The sequence below is a fragment of the Octopus bimaculoides genome, chromosome 25 (assembly GCF_001194135.2).
Source record: "Octopus bimaculoides isolate UCB-OBI-ISO-001 chromosome 25, ASM119413v2, whole genome shotgun sequence".
NCBI lineage: Eukaryota > Metazoa > Mollusca > Cephalopoda > Octopoda > Octopodidae > Octopus > Octopus bimaculoides.
This window is the reverse complement of record NC_069005.1, coordinates 27,377,197-27,390,957: the sequence shown is the minus strand read 5'-3', so window position 1 is coordinate 27,390,957 and position 13,761 is coordinate 27,377,197. Positions and strand designations below refer to the sequence as shown.

Genomic DNA, 13,761 nt, shown 5'->3' with positions numbered 1-13,761 from the left:
TGATCATGTATAAAATATTACCATGTCCTTTAGCATATAAAGAGTACATACATAAAATAACAGAAGGTAAAAAAAATATAATGCAATGAAAATACAACAGCTTATTAAGAAAGTATTTACAATTGACTAAAAGATCTAAAACGTATCCTGCGGCTAAAAATCTCAATAAAATATCAATCGACTAAAAAAATTTCTTTTTACTTCCCTCAATTAAAAAAGTTCATTTCATGAAAAATTTGTAGGTTTTGTCCCTTTGGCGGAATCTGTTTGACTATGTAAATGTGTTGTTAATGAGGAGGGTAATTTGGATAGGTTTTACATAGGCAGTACTGTCAATTTTAAGTTGAGATATAAGGCCCACATAAATTCATTTTCAAACGAAAAATATTGTAACTCCACTACACTTCCCTCTTTTAAACATTCTTTAAAGAAGAATTAAAAAAAGTTACTCTCTTGAATGGTCTGTTATCTCGAGGGCCCCTTATTTTAGAGTTAATATTAACAAGTGTAAGTTGTTTATAAGGGAATTTTTAGTCGATTAATATTTTTAGATTTTTAGTCGCATGACACACTACATTTTTTAGTTGATTGTTTATACCTTCTTGATAAGCAGTTCTATATATTTGTATTTTTATTGCTTATATTTTTGTCACCTTCTGTGTTTTTTATGTATGTATTCTTTATATATTAAAGGCCATAGTGATATTTATATATGATCAAATGTATTGAAGCGTGTAAAGTCCTTGACTCGAATTTGATGTTTGTTCTCTTATCAATGTTTTTATATATATATATATATATATATATATATATATATATAAAGCACTGGTGCTGGTGCCATGTAAAAAAGCACTGATGCTCGTGCTACATGAAAAGCACCCAGTACACTCTGTAAAGTGGTTGGTATTAGGAAGGACATTCAGCTGAAGAAATCGGTGGCCAGAAGCGGACTATGGAACCTGGTGTGGCCTCTGGCCTTGCCAGTTCCAGTTAAGCTGTCCAAACCATGCCACCATGGAAAATGGACATTAATGACAATGATGAGACACACACACACATATACAGTGGGTGCTGACATGAGTTTATAAGCAATTTATGACTGCAAAAAATTATGGAATTTGCACATCTATATACAGAGGGTTCCTATCATAGGGTATGATTCTCGATAGAAAATGATAAAAGGAGAAACAAAAAGAAGAAACAAAAAGAGGAAAAAAGGTAGAGAAAATATAGATATTCTTTTATTTGTTTCAGTCATTTGACTGCGACCATGCTGGAGCACCACCTTTAGTCAAACAACCATCGTAAGCCTAGTACTTATCCTATCAGTCTCTTTTGCTGAACTGCTAAGTTTTGAGGACATAAACACATCATCAGTTGTCAAGATTGTATTTCTTGTATCATTTCAGTTTAGACGTTTTATGAAATGGTAAGTTTTATTTTTTATCTTCCAGCATGTGGGAATGGTAAATTTGGACCAAACTGCCAAAATACATGTCACTGTGCAGATAACAAGAAGTGCAACAGTCAAACTGGTAATTGTTCTAGTGGAGGATGTGCTCCAGGATATGAGGGTAGCAACTGTCAGACGGGTCAGTGATGTATCACTTTCTTTTATTCTTTTTCCTTGTTTCAGTCATTTGACTGCAGCCATGCTGGAGCACCACTTTATTTACACCATGACTGTCTTGTAAGAAATTTGCTTCCCAACCACATGGTTCCAAGCTCTGTCCCATGGCATGGCACCTTGGGCAAGTATCATAAACTATTGTCTTGATCCAATAAAAGCCTTGTGAGTGAATTTAGTAGAGAGAAACAGAAAGAAGCCTGTTGTGTGTGTATACATCATTTAATGCCTTCCTTTCCAGGCTTGCATGGGTGAGACAGGGATTTATAGTCACATTTTCTATAACTGGATATTTTTCCTGTCACCAACCCTCATTGGTTTCCAAGCAAGATATCATCATCATCATCATCATCAAAAAAGCCTGAGGCAATGGTAGGCCTCACATAGACAATGGCAAGTGACCAAGACCTATGGTGATATGCCATGATTGAGAAGACCCATCAAGCTAAGTGAGCTAAAATGCTGGGTGAAACACTGAGCAAAAAGCTGGGCAAAAATTTTTATGCTCTAATCTCAAATTTCACTGAGTTCAACTTTGTATTTTAGCCTTTTGGGGTCAATAAAATAAGTCTTAATTGAGCACTGGGGTCAGTGTAATCACCTAGCCCTTCTCCCAAAATTTCAGGCCTTGTGATTATAGTAGTAGAAAGGGTTATTGGCATAATCACTCTCTTGAGATACAATTAAATCCAATAAATTTCATTTTATTTTATTTTATTTTTCATTCTTTTGTCTTAATTTTTTATTATTTTATCTTTTTTTTTTTGTAGCTTGCAGTGGAGTGAAATTTGGACCAAACTGTCAAAATACATGTCACTGCACTAACAACCAGAAATGTAACCATCAGACAGGTGTGTGTTCGAGTGGAGGATGTGCTTCTGGTTATGAAGGTAGCAGTTGTCAAACAGGCAAGTGGAAGAATATTGTTGTTGTCGTCATTGTCATTGTCGCCGAGGTCATCTCTGTCATTGTCATCATCACCGTCGTCATCACTGTTGTTTTAATGTCCACTTTTATCATGCTTGCATGGGTCAGATGGAAATTGTTGAGGCAATTTTCTTTTATGGTCAATGGCCAAAGTACATTCAGTCACCAAACCTCACCTATTTTCAAGCAAGTTAATACTTCACCATGGCCACCCCCAAAGATTTCAGGCCTTGTTCCAATAGTGGAATGGATTATTAGTCAACTCAGGACACAGCATTAACAAAATCATTAGAACACAGGAGAAAACTATGTGTTTTATGTTCCTGCACTTTACACATTTCTTTGAAGTCACCTGTGCTTTATCCTGTTCTATATTTAAGAGATGAGGAATTATGTACATTATTTACATTTGACTGATATTTGTCCTCATCTTGCCTGTTGTTAACACAACATTTTGGCTGATATAACCTCCAGCCTTCATCAGGTGTATGGGGGAAATTTCAAACCTGGGTTCTCTTTCCTAAGGTATTTTTCAACGTTATTATTATTAAGGTCACTGCTTGGAATCGAACTCAGAATCTTGGAGTTAGTAATTCACGCTCTTAACCACTACGCCATATGCCCACAGGCATATGGCATAGTGGTTAAGAGTGCGGGCTAGTAACCCCAAGATTCTTCCCCGAGACACCTGATGAAGGCTGGAGGGTATATCAGCTGAAACGTGTTAACAACAAACAAGATAAGGACAAATATCCGTCAAATGTAAATAATGTAAATAACGTATGCTTTATCCTTTTGGAGTCAATAAAATAAAGTGCTAGTCAAACACTCCCTCCATCAGATCAACATTACCTGTACAGGTGCAACAGGTGCCACATGTCAGATGTTGAAATGATTGCAGAGCAACATGAAAGGAAGTGCTTTGTTCAAGGACAGAAGACAACGCCTGGTCTGAGAATCGAACTCACAATCTCATAATCATGAGTGTAACACCTTAACCACTATATATATATATATATATATATATATATGCAGTCAACATATGCATTTTACTCCATTCACTAAATTTATATATACTCAAGTACCCAAAATAACAAGGAGTTTCTACCTCATAAACAGGAGTTACACCACAGTCATTTTGTGATCTTTGCTACCCTGGTATCTATTAACTAATTTATTTTGTCAGAGTTATTTATTAATTAGGAGAAAATAAATACATATAATAAAATATATATATATATATATGCACGTGTGTATATGAGAAAATGAGATGACAAATGAATAAGCAATTATCTTATGAACTTCATTAGCTTACAGTTGTTTCTGCTGTAAGATGCAGTGGACACATAGTTGAATGCCTGAGTAGCACCTTACAGCTTCATTGGGGCTTTGAATATTAAGTCGCAATGCCTAAGCAAAATGTGTGTGTGAAGGTGCATCACTCGGTGGTTAGAGAGTCAGGTTTACAATTGTGAGATTGTGAGCAACAAAAGGGTTTTAATCATTTGATCAATTAGTCTGTGAGTTCGCCAGAGTCCTTTCATCACAGACTGTCATCTTATCAATGACATTACTTCGTCTTTTCTTTTCTACAGCATGTATAAAAGGTAAATTTGGACCAAACTGCCAAAGTATATGTCATTGTGCCGACAACAAGAAGTGTCACACACAGACTGGTGTTTGTTCTAGTGGAGGATGTGCTCCAGGATATGAAGGCACCAATTGTCAGACAGGTTGGTGATATAATGTGATTTTCATAGTTACTGTTTACATGGCTTGCAGTGTTGCAGCTGGCTACCAAAAAATACAGGACGTGATGGGTAAATTGTCACCAATTTATGTTTTTAATTTTGCACATGCACATTGTTTGTTTTTGATTTTCTCAACTACACAGTATAGTAGGGTCAGTTGGGCACCGTCTGTGAGAAAAACTGCACCATGACACAATTCGCTCTGCCAAAAATTTGGAAACAACATGCTGTACTGCTTTGCATTCACGCAGGAAACTGCAATACGAACATTTCAGAGTGTTTGAGTGTCAATTTTAGGACATGTAATGAAAGTGATAAAAATCAAGCATGCAGTCAACATCATAGTGTTTGGAGTGACCACTAGTGGTGGTGACATTATGCTTCCATTCATCTTCCCGCATGGCCTCAGACTCAACATGGAGGCCTACATCAAGTGCCTGGCAGAGGTAGTGTTGCCCTGGATCAAGAGGATGGCTGCTGGAAGACCCTATGTCTAGCAGCAGGACTCTGCACATTTCCACACAAGCAGTCATGGCTGTCAAACAATATCCACATAAGCATTCATGGTTGTCAGACAATTTCTGCGACCACATCACCCCTAACATCTGGCCACCTAACTCCCCGGACTGCAACCTCTTTGATTATTATGTGTGGGGCGCAGTTGAGCGAGAGACCAACAAAACTCCTTGTAATATCAAACATGAACTGAAGGTAAGGATTATGGCAGCATTCACCAAATTAAACAAGGAGACTGTCCAAAAGAGTTGCAGAAGATTCCGAAGTTGTCTGGAAGCCGTTGTTGAAGCCAATGGTGATTTTATTGAATAAATTTACTCTTTAGTAATTCAAGATATTTTTATGTAATTTTGGTAAATATCTGTTAAAATGAGATGTCAGTATTATTTTCATTTTTGCGTAACTTAGATGACAGTTTATTCACCACATCCTGTAGCAACTTCCATAGCTACAATATTGAAAGTAACATCAATATTTTAATTGATAATAAATATTTCTGTACTCTTGTGACAACAGTAATAACTATAAACATTTTATTGTAGTGTTTTTCAGAAACTTTGTTTACCAACTTGATTTTCCTGTTGGATATTCAAAACTTAGTAGGTTTGCAAATTGAGTGTTTTTATTTGTACTTGTGATTGTTTAGATATCCCATAAAACTGTCACAGTATTTTTTGTAGCTTGCACTGGATCTAAGTTTGGGTCAAACTGTCAGCATGTGTGCCACTGTGCTGACAACAGCAAGTGTAATCGTCAGACTGGTGTTTGTTCCAGTGGAGGATGTGCTGCTGGTTATGAAGGTAGCAACTGTCAAACAGGCAAGTATAACAAAATTATAACATACAAGTATACAATGACTAAAATTTGACATGAAATAATAAATGTTGGCGTGAAGTTAAGTCTCTGACTGTTTTTGAATGGCTAATATGTGTCTTCTATGTTGCAATCATCTCACTAAATCTTATATTATAAAAGAGAAGCTTACCTCCATCTGTCTGTCTGTAACAACATCTTTGTAATAGAAGGGAAGAAGGGAGGAATCAAAAGGAGAGATAGCCCCTCTAACAACATATATTTAGGAGGGAAAAGGGGGAGGAGAAAAGTTGTTGAAAGAGACAAACAGTGAGAGAGAAGGAAAGAGACTGTACACAAAAAATAGGCAGATAGGCAGTGTTGTCACCACAGTAACTAACAGATGGTTTTAAGTGCAAGTCTATCAACACCACACAGTGCAAGTCTATCAACACAACACAACACAGTGCAAGTCTGTCAATACAACACAACTCAGACTTCAAAAAATAACTATATGTAAATGTATAATACATAGTTATTTTTTGAGATTTTTGTGTCTGTATTTCTGTGTGTGTTTCTGTATGTCTTTCAACATGTAGACAACAAGATGCAGACTTTGAAAAAAGAGTTTCACTATAATAACAGGTTGTTGTTGTTGAGAGAGAGAGAGGGGGGAGGGAGTGTGTGTGTGTGTAAAAGATAAAATTAAAATTTATTTCAAGAAAAAACAAAATAATTTGTTGCTGAGCATATCAATGTGATCATTGTAGTGGGTTTCTGTTGAAGGATCTATTTTATCTCGACTAGGTCGAAGAAGTATAGTCCTGGGTTAACAACTAGTAATACTAGCAAAGACAAATCTCAAACCATTGCCATTGTTACACATTTTGACTGACTAATGCGATGTTACATTTTTTATATCATTGTAGAATGTAGCAGAGGTAAATTTGGAGCCAACTGCATCAATACCTGCCATTGTGCCAACAACAGCACATGTAACTCTCAGACAGGCACCTGTTCCGGTGGGGTGTGTGCCCCTGGTTTTAAAGGAAACAACTGCCAGGAAGGTCAGTTAGACATAAAACAGTGTCATTCTTTAAGTTTATATACATACATACATACATACATACAATATTTTTATACATCAATATTTTTATACCCAGTCCGCCACTGTATGTATGTATGTAAAAGTTGCTTCCTAATAATGTCCATCATAAAACCCGTGTATACCAGACTTTACTAATTAATATGTTTATGGGTTATTAAATAACATTAGTTATTTCTATTTTATTTTCAGTGTGTAAACTAGGTAAATTTGGACTGAACTGTGCAATTGCTTGTCACTGCGCTAACAACAGCAAATGTAGCAGTCAGACAGGCATTTGTTCCAGTGGAGGATGTGCTGCTGGTTATGAGGGTAGCAATTGTCAGACAGGTAAGTAAATATGTGAGTTAAACATGACATCTGTTTTGGTAAATGTTGTTATACAAAATTGTTCTGTGAAGTTGCAATGAAAATGCGAAATCACTGATGATCTGGTTGTGCCTCAGATGCAGTAGAGGGCCTGCCTCCCTTGTCAGTCATAAGATAAGGGCTTTATCATGGCTAAGATTTGTTTTAACTCTTATTTTTAGCAAAGGTGGTGCTAACTTGTACCCTTAGTCACTCTAGTGACGTATATATATTCATATATACATATATATATATATATGTGTATATATATATATATATATATATATATATTTCTCTGATGAGGGGAAATACCCTGAAACTAGACTGGTCTACTGGTCTTGTCACCACTAGATGGTAGGGGTTCATTCCTCTGCTCGCAATATATCGGACACAGGTTGTGTCATTAACCACTTGGAGAAGTATCCTCCTGGGGTTAAAAAAAATGGTAGTAACGTAGATCTGTATGGAACAGCCATGTTGAAGTGGCAACAAACTCTACTTTATATATATATATATATATATATCAATAATAATAATAATAATAATATATATGCGTATATATATATATATATATCAATAATAATAATAATATATATGCGTGTATATATATATATTTATATATATATATATATCAATAATAATGGACCAGCACATGTCATATATATTTATGTCCCGACATCCAATCTGTCCTCGTCAAGTCTTCAGCCCATAACTCATCTATTTGATATCCATTCCTTCATCACTCTTCTAATTATGGCACAACTGAGATGCTGTAGTTACATGAGCTCCCCAACCTACCCACCCTTCTCCCTGGAACCACTTCTTTTTGCCACCCATTTCCTATTCACATCCCTCACCACTTTTTCTTCTTCTTTCGACATCCCCTCCTCCTTTGTTTTCTTCTTTCGACATCCCCGCCTCCCTTGTTTCTCACTACCATTTCCACAATCCTATAGAGATGATTATTCTTCTTTTAGTCTGCAAAAGTGGAACTTTCGGTCCTAACTGCCAGAATATATGTCACTGTGCTGACAACAGCAAATGTAATTCCCAGTTGGGAATCTGCTCCAGTGGGGCCTGTGCAGCAGGTTATGAAGGAAACAACTGTCAAAAAGGTAGGTTACTTCCAAATTTGATCTTTTGTATCCAGTTTTGGTTTCCTTTGGCTGGGAACAATACCATTTGCATACAAGAGAGTGATTATAGTTGCTTAACTTAATCTTTATATATTACTAGACTGCACACTAAAGTCTAAATGGCTTGGTAGACCACATGCTAAAGTGGCTACACATATCCAGAATTGTCTCTTATAGTTGCTGAAAGAATAAAGAATAAGAATCAAGGAGAAATGTCTTTCTCCACAATTTTTTTTATTGCATTTCGGAATGGTCATTTTTTGTTTTGTTTTGTTTTTGTTTTTGCCAAATAAACACACACTATATATTTGTTTTTCTCTCATTTATTACTGTTCTTATTTTAACGCATGTCCATTGTCTGGAAATCTTTCGTCACACATCTGTGACCGCTTCAGCAACACTTTCCATCCTCATGTGTACTCCATTCTCTGAGAATGCATGTTTATTTGGCAAAAAAAAAAAAAAATGACCATCTCGAAATACAATAATATCTGTTCTAACACAGGGTTTCACATCAGAAATCTTGCAACACAAATTTATAAACGTTTTTTTTTTTTTTTTTCAATTTTTTAAAAAATATTCCTCGTGGAATTTGAACTCAGATCTTAAAGATGGAGGAAATGCCTCTAAGAATTTTCCCCAGCATGCTAGTGATTTTGCAGCTCATCATCTTAGGGAGCACAATAATATCGTAGATGTAAGTACATTGGTATGGTGGAAATACCTACACAGATTTGGTAGACTAACTATCGTTTTTTTTTTTTCTTTGTCTTCATATCTATAGTTTGTTCCAGAGATAAGTTTGGACCAAACTGTCAACATACATGCCATTGTGCAGACAACAGCAAGTGTAACCATCAGACTGGGAAATGCTCTAGTGGAGGATGTGCTCCAGGTTATGAAGGTAGCAACTGTCAAACAGGTAAGATATACATTTTTGTATGTTTTATATTAATCTACCATTATCCTTTTTTATTCCTTTTTAGCAATAAAATAAATAATCAAACAACTTGGATCTCCAGAACTATATTAACCCTTTAGCATTCAGGTTACTCTATCACATGTAATGCTAATTTATTCACATTGTTTTGAATTAATCATGCATTATCTCAGAGCTTTGAGACTTCAATGATGTGTTATTTCTCAGAATGACATTGTAGGGTAGGTTGAAGGGCCAGATCTGGTCACTTTGAACATAGAGCACTGGTCACTTTGAACATAGAGCACTGGTCACTTTGAACATAAAGCAAGTAGAGTATTAGGACTTGCTCTGTTAAATTTCATTTAAACTAATATGCATTATTAAGAAAGTTGTGAATAAGTCCTGGGGCCGATTCATTCGACTAAAGGCGATGCTCCAGCATGGCCACTATCAAATGACTGAAACAAATAAAAAGAAAAAAGTATTACATTTGACAGAGTAATCTGAAAGCTAAATTGAATGGTGTCTGTAGGTAATTAACTTTGGTAATTAAAGGATAGAGATAAAGGCCCTTCCTCAGTCATACAAACTCAGGGGGCTGGTTTTTAAGTTTCCATGGCATATATATTCTCTGCTGGATGTGACTCTAGTTCGTTGCAGGATTACTCATTTTTGCCAGTTGAGTGGACTGTAACAATGTGAAGTGAAGTGTTTTGCTCAAGAACACAATGCATCACCCGGCAAGAATTGAAACCACAATCTTGCAATCAGGAGTCCAACACCCTAACCACTCAGCCACATGCTTCCACCAACCTTGGGAATTAGTTTCTTGAAATATTCATGCTTTTGTGAGGTCGGCTGAGGGCAAGTGGTGGAGTGAAGTCAAAGGTAGAATGAGTTCAAGGCTGGAAGGGAATTGAAGGTGGGGGTAAGGCCATGGATGAAATAGGGCCCAGGTTAGAGAGAAAGAACAAGGGTGCTGTAAGGTCAAAGGCTGAGAGGGTCAAGAGTAAAGGGAGGTCAAATGTGGAGAGAGGTCAGTAGTGGTGTGGGGTCAAGGGAGAGAATAGTTCAAGAGTTGAATGGGGTTGAAAATGGAGGGAGTAGTATGGAGGCCAAAGGAACGTGGAGCACAAGATGGAATGAGATGAAGGAAGGACATGAGTGAAGGGTGGACATGAGTGAAGGGTGGACATGAGTGAAGGGTGGACATGAGTGAAGGAAGGACATGAGTGAAGGGTGGACTTAACTAGAGAGTGGATTTAAGTGGAGAATAGACTTAAGTAGAGAGCAAACTTATGTGGAGAGTGGACTTAAGTGGAGGGTGGAATAAGGTCAAGAAGAGTATGGAGATGAAGAATGACATGAGTGAAGTGAGGTGAAACATTGAGTGGGGTTTGTCAAAGGTGGAACAGACTCAAGGGTCAAGTGAGTATGAGTGGGGGTCAGTCAGTGACATATTTTTTTACACTTGATATTCTTTTCTAACAGTTTGCCAAAATGCAAGGTTTGGTGCCAACTGCACCAGCATGTGCCACTGTGCAGACAACAGGAAGTGCAACCCAGTGTCAGGAACCTGCTCGGAAGGAGGATGTGCTGCAGGCTATGAAGGGAACAATTGTCAGTTAAGTAAGGATTGCATTGTTAATCTTGTTGTTACTGTTGTGGTAAACCAAAGGGCAGAATTGGTACAAAACCAAAGGGCAGAAATGAATACAGTTGTTTGTGGTCTAATAGTTAAATCAAAATGAGACTGTATTTACAAATAGCAAGCTTTATTTCCATATTTCTGTCATTTAAATATGAAAACGTAGAAATGAATTGTTTAGAACATCAGTTAATGAACAGGATGGCAGAAGAAACAGACAAAAAGATTACAAAGATAGCGATTCTCATTTTGAAACTGACAATTTTGAAAATCTTTTTAGATTACGGAACACCCTGCTCTCTCATGTATCTATGTTTAAAATTTCAACGTAATCGGATGAACAATACTTGAGTTATAAGTGCACAAAAGACAGACAGACAGAATGGGATTTATATATTAGATATGAGTAAACTTTAGGCTAGTTAAAATATGTTTGTGACATATTTCAACTTCTAAAGGCAAATTTACTGAGGAGGAAAATTCTCTTATGGTAAAAAGGTGTAGAAACACCATATCTGCCCAGTGCTGCTACCGGTTAGATTTCCAGACGTGTTTCTAGTTCTTTGACCATTATCAATGAGAAATACCAAAATGAGATAACTCTGAACGGATTTAAAGCTGTAGCTTTAACTAAAACACAGTCAACAATATTGACCAGTTGGGAAAAGTCAGATGGATTCCCAGACATCGATGTTTCTGGTTCTTTAGTTGTTATCAATGAGAAATATCGAAGGGAGGCAACTCTAGACAGATCTAATCAAAGCTGTGGTTTTAACTAAAATACAGTCAACACCATTGACTGAGTTGTATCTGTGGACCGCCAGGGTCATGAAAATTACAGTAATAACAGCACCAAGCATTGTTTAGGCATGAGCAAACTTTAAGTTCGTTTCAACTTCTAAAATCAAATTCACTGCATTTATCATGGGATATACTGTTGTGTTCAATAGTACTGTACAGATTAATCTTGGCAAATAAAAGTAGAAATTTGTGAAATGTTGGTAAGACATTCACTGAACTTAATCACCATATACCTGTTTTGAATTAATTCTCTTTTGTGATAAAGTTTGTTGTTTGCTATCTTTAGCCCAGTACCATTTTTAGATTTGACGATATTAGCATTTTGTGTCCTAAATAAAAATAATCTTTAATAATCATGTCATGACATCAGATACCATTGGTGTGTCTCTAGAATATTCATTATTAAGAATAAAAACGTGATTTCTTTATACATTATTTAAGGGCTGTTCTGAACAGTTCTGTTTTATTCAGTAAATTACGCCAAAGCTACTGCAGAACACAGCAGACCCCAGTTTTTAGTTTCAATATCTCTTCCAGTGCAAATATTCATATTAAACCCTTCTGCTATGGAAATCAGATATATCTACTGAAAATTTCATAAACCTTAACAACAGAAAACAGTTTTATGCCAACCTATCTGTTTTTTTTGAGGAATGTCATATTTGAAGCTATTTTCTATTGAGATTCTATGGCTAACTCTTCAGCAGAAAAATTCACCCACTTTCTTTGTAGTTTAGCCATCTTAGCCATAAGAAGCCAGCCAGTGCTGATTGGTTGAGCCATATTGACATAGGAAATAATACCTTATATGGCAACACTTTTCTTTTTATAGAAATATATTAGCTCATGGTTCTTGCTCAAGGACACACTGTGCCACTAGGGATTGAACTCACGACTTTACAACCATTAGCTGAATACCCTAATCCCTAAGCTTTGTGTCTTCACATACCCTATTCTATTTAATGTTTTAATGCTTTTTTGTTGTTTAATTTCTACAGAATGCAGAAGTGGTAAATTTGGCCATAACTGTGTCAATTCCTGTCACTGTGCCGACAACAGCAAATGTGACGCTTTGACTGGTGTTTGTGCCAGTGGTGGCTGTGAAGCTGGCTACAAAGGAAGCAACTGTCAGAAACGTGAGTAAATTTAGCAGATCAACTCTTTAAATTGCTAGAAATGGGAGTTAAACTCTCCAGGTCTAGAGAGGTCTGGAGTATGTCAACAGGTTAGAACATACAAGAACTATATTTCTTGGATTTTTTTATTAACTTATTTAACACCATTGAGAATTCTCAATGGAAAATAACAGTGACTACAGCATTTTTACAGGGCAAATATGTCCCAGACATATTTTAAAAGATCTAAAATTTTGTTTAAAAAAGACTTTGTGTTATAACAAGTTCCAATTGCAATTTGACTTTCAAATTCAAATTCTTGCTCCTCAAGATTTTTAGGAAAGCATCTCAGTTGTTATTGTTTTTTAGCCCATGTCACCTCTAATTTAATAAATCTATGGTCAAAAATATTCCAACCATGACCATCCTATCATTTTCTAAGAATTGGGGACTGTATTATCCAATGTGAAAAAGGAAGGCCTTTTCCATGGCAGTGGTTTGGTAGAGATTTTTACTGTTATTTCTGAAAGGTCGAGTAATTACTTAGAGGTTCCTTCACTATCTATTTTACCAATTTTCGATTACAAAATGGAAAACTAGAATCTGTGATTGTTTATTAATAAATAACTGCTTCTATATTTCAGAGTGCCCCAGTGATAAGTTTGGTAAAGACTGTAGAAATACCTGCCACTGCTTTGTGAATAGCGCATGTAATCCTAAGTCAGGCACCTGCTCAAGTGGTGGGTGTGCCCCTGGCTATGAAGGTAACAACTGCCAAAAAGGTAAGTAGAATTAGAACGAAATGAAAGCAAGATAACTGCTCCATTTTGGTTTCTAGAGTTTCTCAGTAGGCACAGGTGTGGCTGTGTGGTAAGAAGCTTGCTTCCCAGCCGCATGGTTTCTGGTTCAGTCCCACTGTGTGGCACCTTGGATAATTGTCTTCTCCTATAAACCTCAGAACGACTACAGTGTTGTGAGTGGATTTAGTAGATGGAGATTGAAAGAATCTTGTTTTATATATATATATATATATATATATATATATATATATATATATATATATATATATATAT

At 36.3% G+C, this 13,761-nt stretch overlaps 1 protein-coding gene across 1 annotated transcript in view; it reads left to right on the top strand.

Moving 5' to 3' along the window:
- The window catches only part of LOC106876469 (fibrillin-2), a 148,187-nt gene that overhangs the window by 106,666 nt on the left and 27,760 nt on the right, over positions 1–13,761 (top strand). Inside the window, exons 38-48 of the mRNA XM_052976637.1 lie at positions 1,455–1,592; positions 2,398–2,535; positions 4,150–4,287; positions 5,502–5,639; positions 6,543–6,680; positions 6,911–7,048; positions 8,044–8,181; positions 8,987–9,124; positions 10,616–10,753; positions 12,572–12,709; positions 13,333–13,470. Coding sequence (XP_052832597.1) covers positions 1,455–1,592; positions 2,398–2,535; positions 4,150–4,287; positions 5,502–5,639; positions 6,543–6,680; positions 6,911–7,048; positions 8,044–8,181; positions 8,987–9,124; positions 10,616–10,753; positions 12,572–12,709; positions 13,333–13,470 — 1,518 coding nt within the window. The remainder of the gene's footprint in view (positions 1–1,454; positions 1,593–2,397; positions 2,536–4,149; positions 4,288–5,501; positions 5,640–6,542; positions 6,681–6,910; positions 7,049–8,043; positions 8,182–8,986; positions 9,125–10,615; positions 10,754–12,571; positions 12,710–13,332; positions 13,471–13,761) is intronic.